The sequence below is a fragment of the Hermetia illucens genome, chromosome 1, assembly GCF_905115235.1.
Source record: "Hermetia illucens chromosome 1, iHerIll2.2.curated.20191125, whole genome shotgun sequence".
Taxonomy (NCBI): domain Eukaryota; kingdom Metazoa; phylum Arthropoda; class Insecta; order Diptera; family Stratiomyidae; genus Hermetia; species Hermetia illucens.
Genome location: NC_051849.1, coordinates 13,941,307 through 13,960,376, shown reverse-complemented (window position 1 = coordinate 13,960,376; position 19,070 = coordinate 13,941,307). Strand labels below are relative to the sequence as shown.

At 44.1% G+C, this 19,070-nt stretch overlaps 2 protein-coding genes across 3 annotated transcripts in view; one reads left to right on the top strand and one right to left on the bottom strand.

Annotated features, from left to right (window-relative positions):
* LOC119661688 (neogenin) overlaps positions 1-19,070 on the bottom strand; it is a 480,846-nt gene that overhangs the window by 5,758 nt on the left and 456,018 nt on the right. For both annotated transcript variants that reach the window (XM_038071132.1, XM_038071133.1), the window contains exons 10-15: positions 12,394-12,682; positions 11,296-12,331; positions 11,110-11,222; positions 10,909-11,049; positions 10,633-10,819; positions 285-430 (exon numbers count right to left, since the gene is read on the bottom strand). In XM_038071132.1, the coding sequence (XP_037927060.1) occupies positions 285-430; positions 10,633-10,819; positions 10,909-11,049; positions 11,110-11,222; positions 11,296-12,331; positions 12,394-12,682 (1,912 nt within the window). The remainder of the gene's footprint in view (positions 1-284; positions 431-10,632; positions 10,820-10,908; positions 11,050-11,109; positions 11,223-11,295; positions 12,332-12,393; positions 12,683-19,070) is intronic.
* LOC119661689 lies at positions 2,549-3,577 on the top strand. The gene has a single exon (XM_038071134.1). The coding sequence runs from the start codon at positions 2,577-2,579 to the stop codon at positions 3,435-3,437; it is 861 nt and encodes a 286-aa protein (XP_037927062.1). The 5' UTR covers positions 2,549-2,576; the 3' UTR covers positions 3,438-3,577.

Genomic DNA, 19,070 nt, shown 5'->3' with positions numbered 1-19,070 from the left:
TACCGTTGGGTTTATCGCAACGGGGCTCTGATTGTGGTAAAAAAATCAATCCGTGTCTTAAGAAGGCGGTGGGGTTAGGCCTAACGACGGGTACTCACGTTAAACCAACCGGAAGTATTGTAACTTGAAGTATCGTATGCATCTTGAAGGCCAAACGAAAGTCAATTGATGCCTATCACATAGTACCACAGACGAGTAGCACCTGAAGAGTATACTCGGTTTGTTGTTCGCATATGAGCTTGAATTTTTAGATAATTGAAATTGTAAATAAACCGGGTACTTACCGCTATGTTTGTTCGGATTCGTTATTATTGGCGTTGATATATTGGGTGGTGGCGGACCTGGTACGCTGAAGCTTTTCAGTGGGTGTCCTTGGCCTCTTTTAGGTACTTCCACTGACATGCCGGGGGCATATGTCACTGAAGCGTTACTGAAAAAGAAAAAAAAAATATATTCTTGAAATTTAATGATTAACTCTTAACATAAATTTAAGAGTGCTGGGTATATAACGAACCTAAATAGCTGTTTTTAAAATCATTTAATTTTGATACTTTGAGCATTGCACCTGTAAAAATTGGCGGCTAGGGAAGAACACTACTGTTATCGAGTAAATGGGCTCTCATAATTTGTTTGTCCTAGAAGAACGCTGTTCAAAACTGGTAGGAGAATCTCATTACTTCGCACCTTCCATAGAAGACAGGCCAATGTTCTAGACTGAGACGATGCCAGACTTTCGACATAGGCTTTATATACTGAGGGACGCTCTCTTGGGTACGGAAGGGCGAACCCTTTTTGGGGGTGATTTTAATGCCAACTGTCGCTCTCGTAAATTCAATTGAGAACCTGATAAAGATAGCCCGCGGGGCTTCCAGCCGTGACAAGTCTTCTATATATTGGTGGACGCTGGAAATTGCAACCTGTCGAAGGAGTGTCATAAGCTCTTGTTTGGCACAACACTTAACGACCGAAAGGAAGCACTCATCAAAATTATAGAGTAGATTTCAGCTCAAAAAAATGGTAGGCGATGAATAACACCAAACGAAGGGACGGGGTTGCATGTGGACTCGGTTGTATTTTGGTCACCAGAAGAATCGAGGTTCTGGGAAAACCCTGTTTACTTGATGCGGAATACATGGATTGAAGCATTCTCTATGCATCTGTTTCGGGCTAATGGAGAATGGAGATCAGGTTAGTAGCAGCCCAGATACTAGCGCCGGGTCTCTGGAATGCTTTCTACTATAGGCTGCTAGGACTCGACTTGCTAGAAGAATTGTGTTTCGTTGGCTGTGCAGATGACGAAGCGGCACTTGTTGCTGGACGTATTGTTGGACGCAAGCAGACTAGGTATATTGACGTACCGAGTAAGCGAATGCAGTTCATGATGGCGAGGGGATTATACAGTCGAAACCAACGGTTTAGTAGCTTGGATTGACGCTCCACTAAAAGATGACCTACTCCAGAAAATTAAAGCAGTAGTCGGAAGTAGGCTGATGGTAAACGGGGGTGGTTCTACCCCTAGTCTTCATATGAGTGCGATGCGGTCTGTTCTACTCTACGGTGAGGAGGTCGGGGCTGATGGTCTTGGTAAGGAAGTTTATCGTAAGCGTTCTGGGCAAGTATAGGGACGATGTGTCTACCCTCTCAGTACCAGTTATAATGGTGATTGCGCGAGTGATTGTTATCGTCCTTTTTGTTAAGGAACGCAGAAGGTATGGACTGATAGGCTTGGTAAGGGGATTTATTGTAACCGCCCTGCGAAGTACAGGGACGGTGTGCTTAACCTCTCAGCTCCAGCTATGATGGTGATCGCGGGTGCGTTTCCTATTGTCCACTTTGTTAAGGAACGCAAAACCATTCATAAGCGCAGCAGGAGGGCGTAAGAGAGGTAGTTGTCGGTGAAGAACGGCAACATTTACTGAATGATTGGCAACTCTCTTGGGAAAACGAGTCAACGCACATGGATTGGGTGGCTCATCGGATTGATTATTTTCTTACCCAGCTTCTGAGCGAACATGAAGGATTTCATTACTACCTGCACAAGATTTTAGAGTCCCGATCTGCACAAGATTGTCAGAGAGATGGCTAGGAGCGCTAACAAACGCAACCGTCTCACAAATTATGTTCGGGTTGTTTTTAGGAAAAAATGGGAATCTCCCGGTGGAGGGACCGGATAAATTGAAAAATTTCATTCTTACACTTCCCACCCGTTGGTGAAAGAAAATCGCTGACTTGAAGGGTTCTTAAAAAGGGAAAGCGTGACAGTTAATCCGAAGCAATGTTTCGAACGACTCTATGCCGCTCTCTGATATTCCTTTGATGCCGGGGAGGTGTTTGGTTGGTACTTCAACGGTTTACTGTTACGGTAGTCGAAACCTCAGTGCGTAAATGTATTTATGGGAACACTTCAGACGTCTTCGTATTAAAATTTTATTATTTCGTAACTTCACACTGACATTTTGCTTAAAACTTTGCTATTTCCGGAAATAATGAACAAAGCAAGACAGAAAATGCGGTAGCAACCTCTGACGTCTCTGCCACCACCTTTCAATATATTATAGTATATTTATTATATCAAAATGTCAAAATCAATTCATGGATATTTATCTAGCCCTCGGAAACTTTTTCAAGCTTTTATATATACGCCTATTCATTTCTTTGACAAATTAGTCTGTTATGCCAAAAATATCTCTTTCAAAATTCCAAGGAACAACTGCTCAGTTAACACTGGACCAGAAAATCAGCAAGACAATGAGCAAAGTATAGTTCCCCAAACCTCGGAGCAAAGCATTGCTTTACCTTACTCGAAAAAGAAACTAAGATTGCGCAAATCTGCCAGCAGAAGTAGTCGGACAAGCAGGACCAGCAGGAGTAGCAGAAGTAGTAGGTCAAGCAGAACAAGCAGGACTACAGGATTACAGCCGGTTGATAGTTGTATTCTGTTCGAATCAAGATCAACGATTTCTAACAGACGTTCGTCTAGCGTTTCGAGCCTAAAAAAGCCAAGACGTCCAAGACCTAATGCCAAACGTTCAAAAAGAAGACGTCCTTTTCGAAGACCATCTTTCACTTCGAATGAGCCCACTATCAACATTGAAACTGCCGGTCTAAACCGCGTGGAGTCACTCTCGAAGAATCCATTTTTCAATTATCTGCGGCAACTGCGAAGACAGCACTTTAATCTTAACGCAGTTGCCTTAGCTAAGAAGGCGGGCCACTTCTGGAGGAACATGAGTTACCAAATGAAGTTCCCTTATATTGTTATGGCTCGGAAGCATCGTCAGTACTGTTTGAAGAGGTTAGGCTCAAAACCATCTCGATTCAGTCAAAGACATCGTTCTAGGAGTAGATCTAGCTTGAAAGCAAAAAAGTTTAGGAAACGTAGTAAAATAGATTTAACAACGAAAACCTCAGATAGCGCTCCCTCAGGTGAGGTGTAGACTGTACAATAGTGGTCGATGGTTAGAAAAAAGAAAAAAGTAAAAGAGATTTGTGTGAAAGAGAAGTAGAAAGCAGTTATTAACATTTTCAAAATTTTATGTTGTTTATGTACATGTTTGGAGAATGGAGAATTCAATCGAATTCGAAGTTCTGTTTCCCAAATTGTAACCTGTATTAATCTACTTTTATATTTTTCAAAATGAAAATATATTCATATGTAAAGAGTTCATTTAAAATTGTAGCTCCTTTTTGCTTGTTGAAAGAGGAGGCAACAGAAAATTGTTTCTATGTGAAATGCTTTGAGGCTTTGTCGCATAGCTCCACAGCTTTTTTCTATACTAAAGGGTAGGTAGGTAGGTATCAGTCGCCGCTCCGAGGAGCCCATTTAGCGCTGTGGTGCGCCGTTTTGATGCTACAAACTCCTTAGACCGTGACTGCTGTTATGAGAGCAGGAAGGCAGAGTCTAGCCGGCTTGGATCTTCAGAGCCAGCCCGTAGCATTCACGAAGGAAAGCAGCTCTCCCACCCTGCAGCTAGAAATCTCTCTGAGGTCCCCAAAGAATGGTTTACCCAGTGCCCATACCCTGACTTTAGGTAGAGCTGGGCAATCGCAGAGAAAGTGCAGGAGGATTTCCCTTCCTTCCCCGCAGCTTCGGTAATGTGAATTGTAGGGTATGTCGAGCCTGGCGGCGTGGTCCCCTATGGGCCAGTGCCCCGTGCAGATAGCCGTAATCTTGAATGCATTTGCACACGTCTGGCAAAGGAGCCCTCGTGATCGGGCTATGTTATAAGCGAGCTAAATTCTCCTTGACTTGGCGCAGCTCGTAAGCCTCCGTCATCTAAGGCCCGCGGCTGCTAGGTAGTGCGAGTAGACTCCGCCCCTGACAGCCGCCAGTGAAACACCAACTGTGTTCACCGAAGGGCTGCCAAGAGCAGAGCCTCGCTTGGCCAGTCTGTCAGCCCACTCATTCCCCTCTATATTCTTATGTCCGGGAACCCAGAGGAGGATGCCGCCTAGACGATTCAGCGCGTCTCTGCACTGCCCCACCAGCCTGGAAGATGTCGTCACTGAGTACAAGGTCTTGATGGTCGCTTGGCTGTCGGTCAGAATGGTTATGTTACGCTTGGGGCTCGAATCTCGCTCCAGCCATCGACAGATGTCCAATATCGCCGGTACTTCTTCTTGGAATACACTGGCGAAACCTGGGAGACCATACGACTCGGATACCCTGTGTGCATTCGAGAAAACCCCCGCGCCGACTCCACAGACCATCTTTGATCCATCGCTAAAGAATACTGAGTCATAACCTTGCAACAAGCGGCCGGTCTTCAACTTTGCGCTGGTTGGAAAGTCCATAGCAAAGTTTCTCGTAAAATTCAGCTTGCGTGTGGCATTGCTAAAGGGTAGAAACTTGTTTGGTTATCTGTTTAATGAAGGTCCTGAGGTTTGACGTGAGTATCTGACATGTAAGTATATGTAAACCTAAGTTCCTCGCGACAAGGATTGAGACTTGGGGACCACAAACATAGCACAGCGGTACTAGTTCGTACTGACTCCCGGTGCATACCATTGGATGCCTATTTTGCCGCAATCCAGTTGATGGGGAGCCGGACCAGTTGGGAAGTATCAAACTTCCAAGGTTTTCGTCCACGGACCTCTAGGAGCAGTTCTTTCGGGGTTCCTCGGCATATCATCAATAAGAACGATGCATATTCACTCACTAAAAAGTTCCTTTTTTTCATCTCTAGATGGAAGCAAAAACTCAGAGAGACGAGAGCAGACGACCAGTTAGTTAATTTAGCTTGAGGGGGGGAGCTGCATCTTCAAGGCTTCAAATCTGTTGTTAGTTCTATTGTATTGTTCCCTAAAATTACCTATTCAACACCTCCCGTTGGCAGCGGAGCAACATATTCCATTCAGTCACATCCACAAGTACCCCATTAAATTGGCGTAAGCGAGATCAACCTTTACACCAATACCCCTATCCCCACCCTTGTGGCCACTTGCATCTATCCAAAAATTTCCCAAATCAAACATAACAAAGGCGTATGTAGCGCTGATATCACACACTTTTTTTACGTTTAGTACCACGGTAAGGTGTGCACTCGGCAATCTTGCCGTGTAGCATAGGGAAGGCTGCATTCGCGTCCATGCCCAGGATGAAAAGTGTACCGCGAAAACGAAGGGTTGCTCATCCCAGGTATGACGCTCAAAATCACACAGCAGGTGGACAAAAGTTTCGTCTCTAAGATCTCACGACTGAGACACGCAAATGCCAGGCCGGACGAGAGGCAGTTAAGAAGGGAATGATTCCCCAAGGTTCGGAGTTTTCTCAAGGACTCGGAAGGTAGACCCTAACAAAATTAGATACATACTTTGTTAGTGGGGAACCTATTCACTCTCAGTTTGAAACGCGAAACGTACAAAAGAGTATTGATTGGTCTATTTAATGCAGAAGTTGTGCCAGAAAGGGGATTGACCTCAAATGCAAGTGATATGAAGGAATAGTCAAATTGCAGCTAGCGTCAAATACCAAGAAATGAGAATCTTTCCAATGATATATGGATCATGGATTAAACTGGTGGAGCCTCAACCTGAGCGTCCGATGGCCAAACCATGTACGATTTCAAGAGACATTTTTGTGTTGTTGTAGGAGGCATATGTGTGCATAGTTCCATGTGAGGAATACGTCGAATTCAGTCAACTGCAAGAAATTGGAAGGTTCTTAGCAACGACTCATATTTTCAGGCAAGGATGATGGCAAACGGAGGAGCTACGCGATATACTTTTAGGTTACTCAGGTCCGAGAGAATAAGAGAAACTAGACTCGCCTTCACACTGGCCAAGAAGAAAGATGTACCGAAAAAAATGTGTAATTTCCTCACCCAGGTACGAGGCTCTAAGGAATTTATAGCATGCATTATACAGTAAATGTTTGAGCAAAACTACAAAAGGAAAGCTCCCGTGGTTGAGAAGTATAGGCCTAACGAGAGGATGGCAGAGAGGGTTTTACCCCCGGGCCGGAATTTTCTCGGCGTTCGAAATGAAGATTTTAAGAATGTTAGGTATATATTTATATGTGGAGATAAAGGGACATTGCTAAGGATTGAAAAAGTGATCGCAAATGCAATGCATTGGAGTCACAACCTGAGTGTCCTCTGACCAAATCATACAAGATAGGAAGAGACAGGTTTGTGTTAATTATGGTAGACAGCGTAGAGTTGTCATCAGGTACGGCTGAAACTTTGCTGACTGAATGCAACATTCCTGATGTGAGTACCAGGGCACTCAAACATCGCTTGTAATGAGGAAGTTGACAGACTGGCTCGTCAAAGTTCTGAGTCTAGAACCAGCTTTTGGCATCCGGCCATCTACTGTCAAGTCTACTTTTAAAGGGGAAATGCAAGGATTTACGCAGCCGAATGGAGAAATTTGAACATCTGTCGGTAGGCGAAAATGTTTGTGAAGGAGCCCGGGGCCACTAGAGCGGCATTTTTGTTGTCCCTTAAGAAGTGGCACATGAAACCCCTAGTAGTAAACTACCATATGGAAAAATCGAAGTGGTAGGCTCGGCCATATGCAATCAATGCGAAGAGGAGAAAGAGACGGCCCTGCACTTTGTATGCGGCTGCTCGGCTTCCTTCCACCTCAGACGAAAATACCTCGGTAAGATTTTCTTCAACGAAGAGCCTATGCATTCTCTGTATCTGGAGAATGTTCTTAGATTCCTGAAAGCTTGCGAAATCCGTCGACGAGAGGACGATGACTAGGCGATCTCCGGGGATAGTACAATGGGCTTAGCAAAAATTTGTAGTGGGATATAGGGAAGCGAAGCATTGGGAACCAAAGAAAAACTTAAAACAGCGTTTAACTCCGTGGTAGCAATAGGGTTGGACATGTTTGAGAAGTTGTACAGAGCATACATTGTAGATAAGATCTTCGTAGCATTGTGGGAGAGGCAAAAACTTGCGTTGGTGTCTTAATCTGGTAAACCTTCAGGCGACCCATCGCCCTCGTCTAGTATACCTTTCGAAAACTATGGGGAGAGTGCAAAAGCGAATAATGACTGCTGGGTAGTAGATAGTCCAGAAGCTTTTCATATTGGCACACTTTGGCTGAAAATGTACGGATGTGAAGAATGCATCAAATTTGGCCAACTTAAATCAAATCCGAAGGTTTTTAGCGGAGCTTAGTATTCGCAACTGAGGATGATGTCGAACGGAGAAGGTATGCAGTACAGTTTAAGGTTACTCAGAGCTTAGGAGAGGAACAAAGAACGTCATTCTCCCCAGGATCGGAATTTTCCTGGAGGGGAATAGAGACACAACGAAATAGCCGAAGTTAGAGAGGTAATTGAGGGATCTGGATGATTTTCATCCCGGACCCGGATTATCAACGGCTCTGGACGACCCCCACTTCCCCATATACAGGCGCAGCTCATTTGAACTAGCCTTGAAGTTGGAACACTTCATAACAAACTCTCTCAATTGCCGCAGGCGTGGCTTCAATGACTACATTTCTTACCGCTTCAGGACCAAACGGTATTGGCTGACTGATTATTTTTACCTCTTTCTAAACTTCATGAAGGACGTTTTTTCTGTCAAGTGATTTTCATGAATCTGCTGCATTAGTTCGTCCGCGCTAATACAAAAATCCACATCATAGGTGGCTTTTGAACCAAACTTTTGGGTTACTGCTAGCTCCAACCCATGTTCAGAGAACTTAGAATTCTCCACCACTTTTTCCCCTTCTTCTCAGAGAAGACTCGAGTGACTTCTTCAGTGCAGAGGTAACAATATATTTCAGAAAGGAGTGAACAGGAGACAGACACTTAAAACATTTAATCAACAGAATTTTCGCCAATAAAAATGTAATCAAGAAAAAGTTGTAGGAAAGATTCAAATGACTTTTACAGTTCCCACCTGCAGAGTAGAGTTTCTTTTCTTTAATAGTGTACGAAGGTAGGTTTACCATTTATTGTGTTCGTGCTCAGACTTTGAGTTCCATAGGTGAATGCCTCTCCAGAAGTCTTTGTGGCGACGATATAGCGGAAAACAGCTTAAGTTCGTCGGCGTAGAGCAAACAGAGACAAGTGATGGGGGGAGGGCTAGAATAAATCCCTGTGGGACGCCAGAGGAAGGGAAGGAGCGGGAAGTGCAACCGTCAAAAGAGACGCGGCAGGATTGGTTGGAAAGCTAAGAAGCAAGTCATAAAACAAGTGCTGAGGAGCCAGAGAATTTAATAGACGAAGAGGATAACTATTGTGGGATCAGAAAGGTTTGAGGTTTCCACGCTTTAGTGAGTCTTCAACATCATCATCAATGGCGCAACAACCGGTATCCGGTTTAGGCCTGCTTTAATAAAGAACTCTACACATCCCGGTTTTGCGCCAAGGTCCACCAATTCGATATCCCTAAAAGCTGTCTGGCGTCCTGACCTACGCCATCGCTCCATCTTAGGCAGAGTCTGTCTCGTCTTCTTTTTCTACCATAGATATTGCCCTTATAGACTTTATGGGCTGGATCATCCTCATCCATACGGTTTGGCACGGGAAGTTTTTTGTGGACATCAGTGGTGAACCAGACACGGTAAGAGCGTAAGCACTTAGGGAGGAGGGACGTAGCAAGGAAAAAGATCAAATAAAATGATATAGAAGGAGGAGAACCTAGTTGATCGCCGCCAGGGCAGAGTTCAGACCTTCGAAGTTCGCCTTACGAAAGTTGAACTTGGTAGGCTTGCGAGCGACAGGAGAATGGAGTCGGGATATCTGAGCATCGAACTCGAGAGGAGGATGATGGGTGCCGGGGCATGCAGGAATTGGAAAAGGCAACGCACAGGAAGGTTAGAGAGGGCAAGGACAAGAGTGCGGTTTCTAGAAAGGTTAAACTGGAGGGCGCCACAACTGTACATGAAAGTGGATAGAGGAAGGGAAGTGTGGGTCTAGTTATTAGGTAGGGAAGGAAGGCCAGGAGTAATGGGCCAGGAGAGCATGGGAAGATTAAAGTCGCCACAGAGGATGAAAGGAACTGAGGGAAACAAAACGATTAGGACCTCTGATAATCTGTCGAAGAAATCCTCGTACGGAGAAGGCGGGCTGAGGCAGGGAAAATATACACATGATATGATAAAGGGGCATAAGTTTGGCGGAGTGATTTGTATGGTGACAGAATCGTAGTTGGAGGAGGAGGAGGAAAAGATGATTTCGGCACGACTTAACAGCCATTAGGGCACCTCCGCCGGCTGTCTTGCGAAGCGCAGCGCAGTCTCTGTCACAACGAAAGATGAGGAGCTCGGAATCTAAAATTCTCTCATCCAGCCATGTTTCGGAAATGCAGATGACATGATGTTGGAATGCTAGCGCAGACAGTTTGAAATCCGACAGCTTGGTCCTTAGATCCCTTACATTTTGATAAAATAGTGTAAAGTAGTCGGAATCATTTAAGTTCGGCGAGGTAGGCGGACGGGCCGGAAATTTATATATGTATTGTTCATCAAATCAATGGATTGATTGTACATCTTCCTTTTCCGTCGGTGCATGGCAATCGATTGGTGTTGTGTTTTTTCTATTCCTAATTGTTTGCCTGATTCGATTTCAGAAGATGGAATCTGGCGTCCCTTTTTCTTGTTGATCATACAATATTATCCTTTATTTCACGACGGGGAGCACCTTAACAGAAGCGTTCGCCACTGTACTGAATTTTGGAGTTGAAGTGCCGTTCAGACACTTATTTACCGAGCTCTGCGCCTCATGTGGTGAGTTAATGTGAAATTTTAAGGGGCGTGCTCCATTATTATGTCCTGAGGAGTACAAACCCCAAAGGCTGCGCCTCCTAAAAATCGGAGGCAGGAGAGACATCGGCTAAGGATGTGATTGGACCCGATCCCGCAGAACCCATTTCGATTTTTTTTTCTTCCATTATTAGCTTTGTGTTCACTGTGTTTGCTTAATGTTGGGCAATATTCCTTTTTGTACTCGCTACCCCCCTCCATGAATCGGATTGAAAGAGATCAGAAGGACTTCCATATTCCCGCGTCTGACTAGCACATAGGAAATAACGCACATGCCCACCGAACAGTTCAGTGGAGCTGCATAAATTGCGAATGATTTTTGGAATAGTCCTACCCTCTTGACTTTCGCTAACTTTGATAATATTTTGGTCATTTCGCAATCCATTGTATTTGTATTCCACTTACCTATAATTTGACGGCATTGAGTCATAAGCGTATGGATTTTCCGGCGTCTGTGCCAAAGAATTGTTTTGTGGTTGATTCAGGCTCTGTTGAGACAGTGCTGCATCGACGTTTATATGTGACCTACTTGACATATTGTATTGCGTTCGTGGATACTGCGGTCGTTCCATTGTGGAATTCATAGATGTGGCTGAAATGAACAATAAGGAATGTTATCATAACTTATTCCTATGTAAGTTGAAGATTGATTTTAATGCAATATAAAAATGCTGCACTTACTCATATATCCAGGAACATAAGATCGTTTGTCTAAGGAGTTTGTGACATGCGGTAAAGCGGGATCACTATCGTATTCGTGCACTACAGATCGTGGTAGAGTCATGGCTCCGCTACTTGAAGCACCATCGCTACATGCTGAAACTGATTTTGCTTTTAAGTGTCTGACATTGAATCTTTGGGAATGCATTATCTTAATCTTACCATGGGTGCTGTTTGTATGATGGTGGCCCTTTTCTACATTTTTTAACTCCATTTGATCATGGTGAATCCATAGGTCGGGTGGCTTGGGTATACCGGCATTATTTTTTTGATAGCTACCGAAAAGGAGTGAATAAATTTGGTGAACATCTAGTTTGGACATGATTTTAGGAGCAACAATAAACTTACCTTTTCTTAGTATGATCAGGGGTGCTGGGCACTTTTCTCCTGCACAACAGAAGAATAATAACAATTGCGATAATCAATGTAACTGCCGTCGCTCCGGCAATAATAATTATTATCATTTGATTATTTACACCACCTCCCATTATGCTAGAATCTTGCATCAGTACCGCCGTCCCCGTCTTATAAGTAACCATAGCCGAAAATGGTGAATAGCCTTTCGAATTCTTCGCTTGAATTTTGAAGTAATAAGTTGTGAAGGGCTTTAGATTTTCAATGATTTTCATATGGACACCTTCGTCGACACTTTCATCATCCCAGTCTCGATCACGCTTCGTTAGGTCCGTCGTATAATATATCACATAACCGTTGATCATACCGATGTTATGCTTTGGTGGTTGCCATTGTAAAATCACATTTTGAGGATTCGTGCCATCGGATTGGACTGTAAAATTCCGCGGAGGGGATAGCGGGATGTTTGGAAGAGTGGTATTCAGGACGGACATTGACCATGCAGACTCACGACGTCCTTTTACCACTTTCACAGCGAATTCGTACTGAGTATTTGGCTTCAGATCACCGATCATCGTGTTGAGGTCTGTCGTATTATGATTACGATATCGGTTCGAACCTGATACACCGTAGCGAACTGTGTAGTGTCGATTGTCTGTTACTTGTTGGCTCTTACTCAACGTCATATCAGTCCAATATACTACAATCGAATTCGGTGACATTGTGATTGCCCGCAAGCCTACCGGCACTTGCAGTGGAGCTGGGACATCTAGGGGTTCTTCATCGCGAGTTTTCACATTATCGTAGATTGGCGGACCATCACCTTTTATATTTCTCGCTCGTAATGACAATACATACTCCGTATTCGGTTCAAGATTCTTCAGTTCAAAATATCTTATATTCTCGTTTAGTTCTTGTGTATTGTCATCAGGGACTCCTTTGCCCCAGCCTAAAATGTAGCTACGAATCTTGATGTCCTGCTGAGCCGGGGGAGCCCAATGAAGAGCTATACTCTGAGCGCCTGCACGAACTATAAGAAAATATTTCAAATGTAGCTCAACTATTGGCACTTTTAAAAATAACGAGAAATACCTGTGATCCATCTTGGTTTTCCAGGAACTTGAGTTTCATCCAAATCGTTCTCATAGGTTAGCACACGGAACCATTCTGAAAATGGTCCTGATCCATTTACGGTCATTGCAGCGATTTTCACTTGGTATTCAGACATTCGATCCAGATTGTTTAACTCAAAATGTCGAACATTAGCCGGTGTGGTTTTAACTTGTGGTGATTCACGTAATTTTCTATAGCGAATTTTGTATCCCGTGATTTGGCCATTACGTTCTTCTTCAGGTGGAGGCTCCCAATGGACGGTGATAGACTGTGGAGAAAGAAAGAAATGTATGTCATTTTGTGGTTGAACATTGCTAGAGCATTTTGTAGGAATATTTCGGATAGATGGAGGTAATTCGAAAAATCTTCGGAGTTCAGTGCAATCTTTTTTAAAATCGATGAGGATTCTTCTTTGAGAGACACTTTAAAAACACTTCTATCTAAATCCAACAGAAACAGAATTTCATTACTCTGAGGGTGACGACGGGTTCTTGCTCGCATTATCTAAAGGCGACAGTATATCAAATCACTCAGATTATATGTGAAAACCCTGGGGGGAAGGTTGTGAAGGCTGAGAGTGGGTCTCAGAGAGAATATCACATGCGCCGGCTAGTTCGATCGACCTGAAGTGAATGCTTTTTTCTGAAATATTGAGACTCCATTGCTGGTCATACCATGTAATCAAACACACTACCCCGGAGGGGGTCGCCTAATAGTTACGTGGCGGAGAACAGTAGAGGAAGAGTGAAAACTTCTCAGAAAGTCTTGGAGATATCTGAAGCAAATTGCCAGCAACCAACAGCGAAGTCACGTAGGTGTAGTTGACGCATATAGGCATAGTGGTTTATGATAATTATAAAACAACTTCGCCATATTGGATATTGATCATGCTGGTGCATCGATCCTTTCACAAAAATCGTATAAAATATCTTCGATAAGATGATCCTTAACTGCATCTTTAATTACCGCGGTTTAATCTCCTTTCCCAATAAAATTCTCCATGATGCCAAATCTAAACAAAATCCCAGATCCTTGGCGTAGAAAAGGGAATCAGGGTTTCTCATGCGGAAATATGCATGACACAGACGTTTAAAGGGAAATTCTACAAGGGAATCAGAGGGGTGGCAATGGGGAACCCAATGCCTCCTTTTTGAGTGACATATTCATGGATAACCCTGAGAGATTCCACAAGCCTGCTCCTAAAAATCTGGACACCATATGTAGATGACATTTTCGCCATTGTCCATAAAGACAAAGTGGAGGAGATGCTGGAGGTTCTGAATAAGGTACATCGAAAGTTAAGATTCACAATGGGGATAGAAGACAATGGAGAACTCCCATTTCTAGATTTAATGATAATAAGAGGGGAGAAGGGGACCCCTTCTGATATTTATAGAAAGCCTAGACATACATAGCCAACGATTCTACAAAATTCGAACCACTCTCATTCACACTCACAAGCAATAATCCGCAGATTGTTCACCGTACCCCTCGGTGCTGTAAAATTTATGAAAGAAAAGGAGTATATAATCGACATCGGAGTGAAGAACGGCTTTCAGCCATCTGTTATTGAAATTCTCATGAGGAAAAACGTGAAACTCCAAGAACTACGGTCACTGATATTCTTCGTCAGCAGCTTGCATTGGTCCTCTACTGTTCTGCGCCAAGTGTCCTTGTGGCAACTCACTCTAAGGCCTTCTTGGGAGAATGAGTTCCACTACATGGCGTAGCCCGCAATGCAATTGTCACCCCTTCTTAATATGTGACCTACCCACTGCCATTACATCGCATACGAATGCCAAGCCTTTGCGTCGACGAAATTCTTCGTCTGAGACAGTGTCAGGCCAGCGCACTCCGATGACAAGCCGCGCTTGGAGCTTTTGAGTAACAGTGTAGTTCACTTTCCATGTACTACTCCCATATCGCAATACAGAAAGAACACTAACACAGAACAGTCTCAACTTGATCTTAGTGCTGAGATAACTGCATTTCCATTTTTTTGACAGGGCAGTGAAAGCGGATCTAGCGCTGTTAACGCGTTGAGCAACGTCTTGTTCCCCACCGTCAGCAGAAACCACGCTTCCTAGGTATACAAATTGATCGACGGCGATGCTCTGTAGATAGGAAGAGTTTAGTGATTCGTCAGACTGTCAACTTTGGTTTTATTGGTGTTTATTTTCAATCCAACTCTACTTGCCGCTTTTTTCAAATTCAGACCCATTTAATCAAGGTCCATCACTTGGTAAAAGAGTAAACAGATGCCATAGTCAAAGTATTTGAGGAAAGATCCCATCGTCTATTGAATTCCTTCGCGTCCTCTGGACAAGGTAGCATGAGGTACACCATTGATAAGAAGAAGAAATAATATCAAGAAAAGAACTAGGATTTTTCCTTATTCTATAATTTTTTTATTTTCCTTTAACATATAATTGTTTCGGGGACCACGTGTCTCCTTTATCACTGCTAATAGTGCGTGACGCACACACGCAATTGTGAACGAGACCGTAAAAACAATTTTTGGCGTTAAAAATTGTTTTTCGAAATCAGACAGAAGTTAAGGAAAGTGACAAAAAAAGTGTGTTCAGCAATAAAAATTGACGACCCGGATGTGATCAGAGTTTGATCAGGAAACGAGCACGAATTAACTTGGAAATCGGTCAATGAGAATAGCAGGAGTAGCAGCAATCATCAACCATGATGTCATCGCCGTCGTTTTCGTGAGTCAGCTAGCATTCCAAAGGAAAATTGTTCAGACCAGAGATTTTTGGAGTAACTTGGGAAAATTCAACCCAGCTGCCAGCTTTTAGCAATTCAATAGACTTTTTTAAAATATACTGGACGTGATCCAGCCAATAGGGTTACCGAGCGAACCTAAAGTTTCGCGGACGCTATATCACTCGTCGACTAGGAGACCCATTTGGGCCCGCCCCCAACGTCGAGGTTGAAGGAGTGCTCCCATCGCTCCTGGACTCTAAAGGGGCCCTCGATGGTAGGTGCAGCGGACTCCGAGGAGCGTCCACCCTAATAAAGACCTGTGAGCATGTCTCGAGGTCCCTAGGGCTGTCGGCCTCCGTCGTCATGTGTGGTGAAAGTGGAGTCGGCCGCAGTTTTGAAACCGTATCCCCGAGCAGACGCATCATGCTAGAGTCGCTTAACCCTGCCCTGATACCCAGAACAGGGTCAGAGGGGAGTCGCAGATTCTCCCCGTACACCATCTCTGCGGGGCTGGCCGTGAACTCCTCTTGGTGATTTGTACGAGGGCGAAAGGCAATGACTGTCACCACGTCGTGAGCCATTAAGGCGGCCTCGGTGTCCGATGCCAACGTTTCAGCATACCATTGGGCTGCGGATGGTCTGCAGTGGTTCTGTGACGATTGAAACCAAGGAGCTTGCCTAACTTCGAGAAAAGATTATACTCAAACTGCATTCCCTGATCCGTGATGATTACGGCTGGTACACCAAAGTGCGGGATTTATTTTCGACAGAGGGCCTCGACACATTATTCCGTCGTAATGTCAGTCAGGGTATTACTTCAGGCCAACGCGTAAGCCTGTCAATGATTGTTAGGCAATACTTGTATCCGTGCGAGTCTTAATAATAGTAATAATAATCATCATTATCATGTCCACGAATAGAATGGAAACAGGTCGCTCAATAGCTGCCATGGTTGTGTAGTGTTTCCTGTTCATTCGTTAGTGGACCACATCCCATCCACAAAGTTAGACTGTGCTGCAGTTTCGTTATCATCACACTTAACGCTCTGCAAGTGATAATCTCACAGCAGTGAGACAAACACAAGACGAAGACAGACACCCATGACGACTGGGATTCGAATCAAGAGCAACGAGAATCCAGCAGCATGGTTCCGCCAGCTAGGAGTGCAATTCCCTTTAGTCGGCGTCACAATGGACGCCATACGAGTCAATTATGCACTTGTCGGGCTAGATGAGGAAACAATTGAGCTTGTCTCCAGCGTGGTCGAGGATTGCCTCTACAAGAGACTGAAGGAGCAGCCAAGCCGATTGCACTGCAAAATGAAGCAAAGCTGACACAGCTTTGTGGCTGCTCTCTACAACCACAAGAGCGCATTCCGAACACATTGGCCGCCATCGCAGATTAAACCCCGCTTTGGTTTCAGCTGGAGATGGAGTATTTTGGCAGAAACGTTGACAGTAAAAATTGTTTTTCAAAATGGTTGAGAAAACTTTGCCTTTAATTTTGAAGATGGCTTTGATAGTTTTAAGTCGAGAATCATGTATGTGTAACGGCCGCAGCTTCGCGAAGGGAGCGGTTTTTCATTCGCCTTTTTCGGTATTAATTTGATCAAATAATGTATTCTATAGTGTCCAAGGTAATTAACTTTAAATTTCGCCGCGTATTGCACATTATTGAATGTATTCGGGCGAATTGATCGTGGCAGAGATGAATGATCTGCCGCATCCGACAACGCTACTGCGTATGTTGCTGACAACATGAACTATCGAAGTGCAAGGCTGAGTTTTGCGGGACCGGCTGATTGAGAAACAGCTGATGAGCAGGAGAGAACAGGAGGAGAACGTGAGTTTTAGGCAACGGAGTCACATCGAAGGGGAGTTTTCCGTGATTTTCCTTTTCAATTAAGGAGAATTTATCTAAAGACATTGCAGCTCGTACGATTTTCTGTAGTTAATTGTTTCGTGCAGTTTTCTCTGCATTTTTTGGATTTGATAGCCTGGAAACTTGCAAAGTTAGCCACCGAGCGTGGTGAAAGTACAAAATCTTGTCTTTGTCGAGTGGAAAATGTGTATCGCAAAAAGGCCACTTATGGTTTGGAGTTCCTTTCCTGCGTCAGTTTCGCTTGAAATTGTGTGGCATTGAGTGCAGGCGGTTGGAAAATTACGTATAGTTTGGGAAGCGTTTTGCGTTCGGCGTAGAGGAGACGCTATGCTAGTAATTTTCCAACCGCCCGCACTCAATGCCACACAATTTCAAGCGAAACTGACGCAGGAAAGGAACTCCAAACCACAGTTAGATACTAGACAACTACCTCACTCCCCCTTGCCCCTCAAGGGGGGAAATCAGTGCGAGTACACACGATTTCAAATTGTTTTGCCCTTGAGCATGAGCGAGATGTACCAAAAACCCGATCAGCTGTGTTTGACATACCGCCCGGACTTGCCAATGTATTGGTGAGATTGGCAAGTTTTTGCTTATGTATAAGTGAATACGTGAAACAACTTTTTGCTATATGGGTGAGCACGCCGTAGTACCAGAATAGCAAAAGCTCACCGATCTCTCTCTTACCAATACGATTTGACGAAGATTATGCCTTTTCCTTGTTTAGCGTCTCTGATGTGTACAGATAAGCTTCTGCAAGCACATTTGCAAGTGGGGTCATTTTTGTAAGAGTACTGCCTATAGTATATCTACTGTGGTGTGTATCACTGAAAGATACAGCTAAGCCGCCTGCTGTGCTCTACAACTACAATAGCACAAATGCCATCCTGCACACGTTGACCGCCATCGCAGGTCCAGCTGCAGCGTTAACAGTCATCGTTTCTAAATTGACTTGCGGCAGTAGAGCTAAGGGGTTCCACGCTGAAACCCTCTTTGGTTTCAACTGGAGATGGAATGTTTTGGCAGAATGAGCAACTTGCATGACAATTATGAACGAGCCGGGCACGACTTCGAAGAAAAATGGTTGACAGTATAAATTGTTCTTCGAAGTCAGCTTAAATCCGCTGTTTGCTCACAGATGGCAACAATGAGCGTATCAAGCTGCTATGAGCACGCCATATTTTTTTTATAGTACGACCATTGTCAACAATTGTCAGTCCATATCATCAGCAATTTCATTTTTAGTTTTGTTCCTGGAAAAGGGTATTTTCGGGGAGCTCTACTTTTTTGCTTCAATTTGGAGAAATCAGCCGCTGAATCGCATCGAATTGTTATGGAAGCCTACGGCTACAATGCTCTATTGGAAACAACAAGATTCCACCGGTCCAGAGATGACGATTTCAATCTGAGCGTGAAAATCGGCCCAGGAAAGTTAAGGACCACGAATTGGAGCCGCTTTTGGACGAGGGTGATACTCAAATGCAAAAAATGCTCGCCAAGCAATTAGGTGTTTCTCAATAAGCTACGTCTACGTGCAATGGGTAAGATTCAAAAGATCGGAAAATGGGTGTCGCATGAATAGAACGATAGGCAGATGTAGCGGCGCCAAAACACATGCGAAATCTTGCCTGCCAGACACAAAAGAAAGATGTTCTTGCATCGGATTGTGACTGGCGACGAAAAGTAGATTTATTTTGAGAATCCTAAATGAAAAAAATCGTAGGTTGATGCCGGCCAACCAACGACATCTTTTGCAAGACCAAACCGCTTCGGACGGAGGACGATGCTGTGCGTGTATTGGGATCAGCGGGGTATTCTCTGCTATGAACTGTTGAAACTTGGTGAAACTGTTGATGCCCGCTGTTATCATGAACAACTCACAAAATTGCATCGTGCTTTAAATGAAAAATGGCCGGAATATCAGCAAAGACATGAAAAGCGGATTTTCCTCCATGATAATACTCCGTCGCACACATCGCAAAAAGTTCGAAACTACTTAGAAACGCTCAACTGGGAGATAATGCCCCACCCAGCTTATTCACCAGACTTGGCCCCATTCG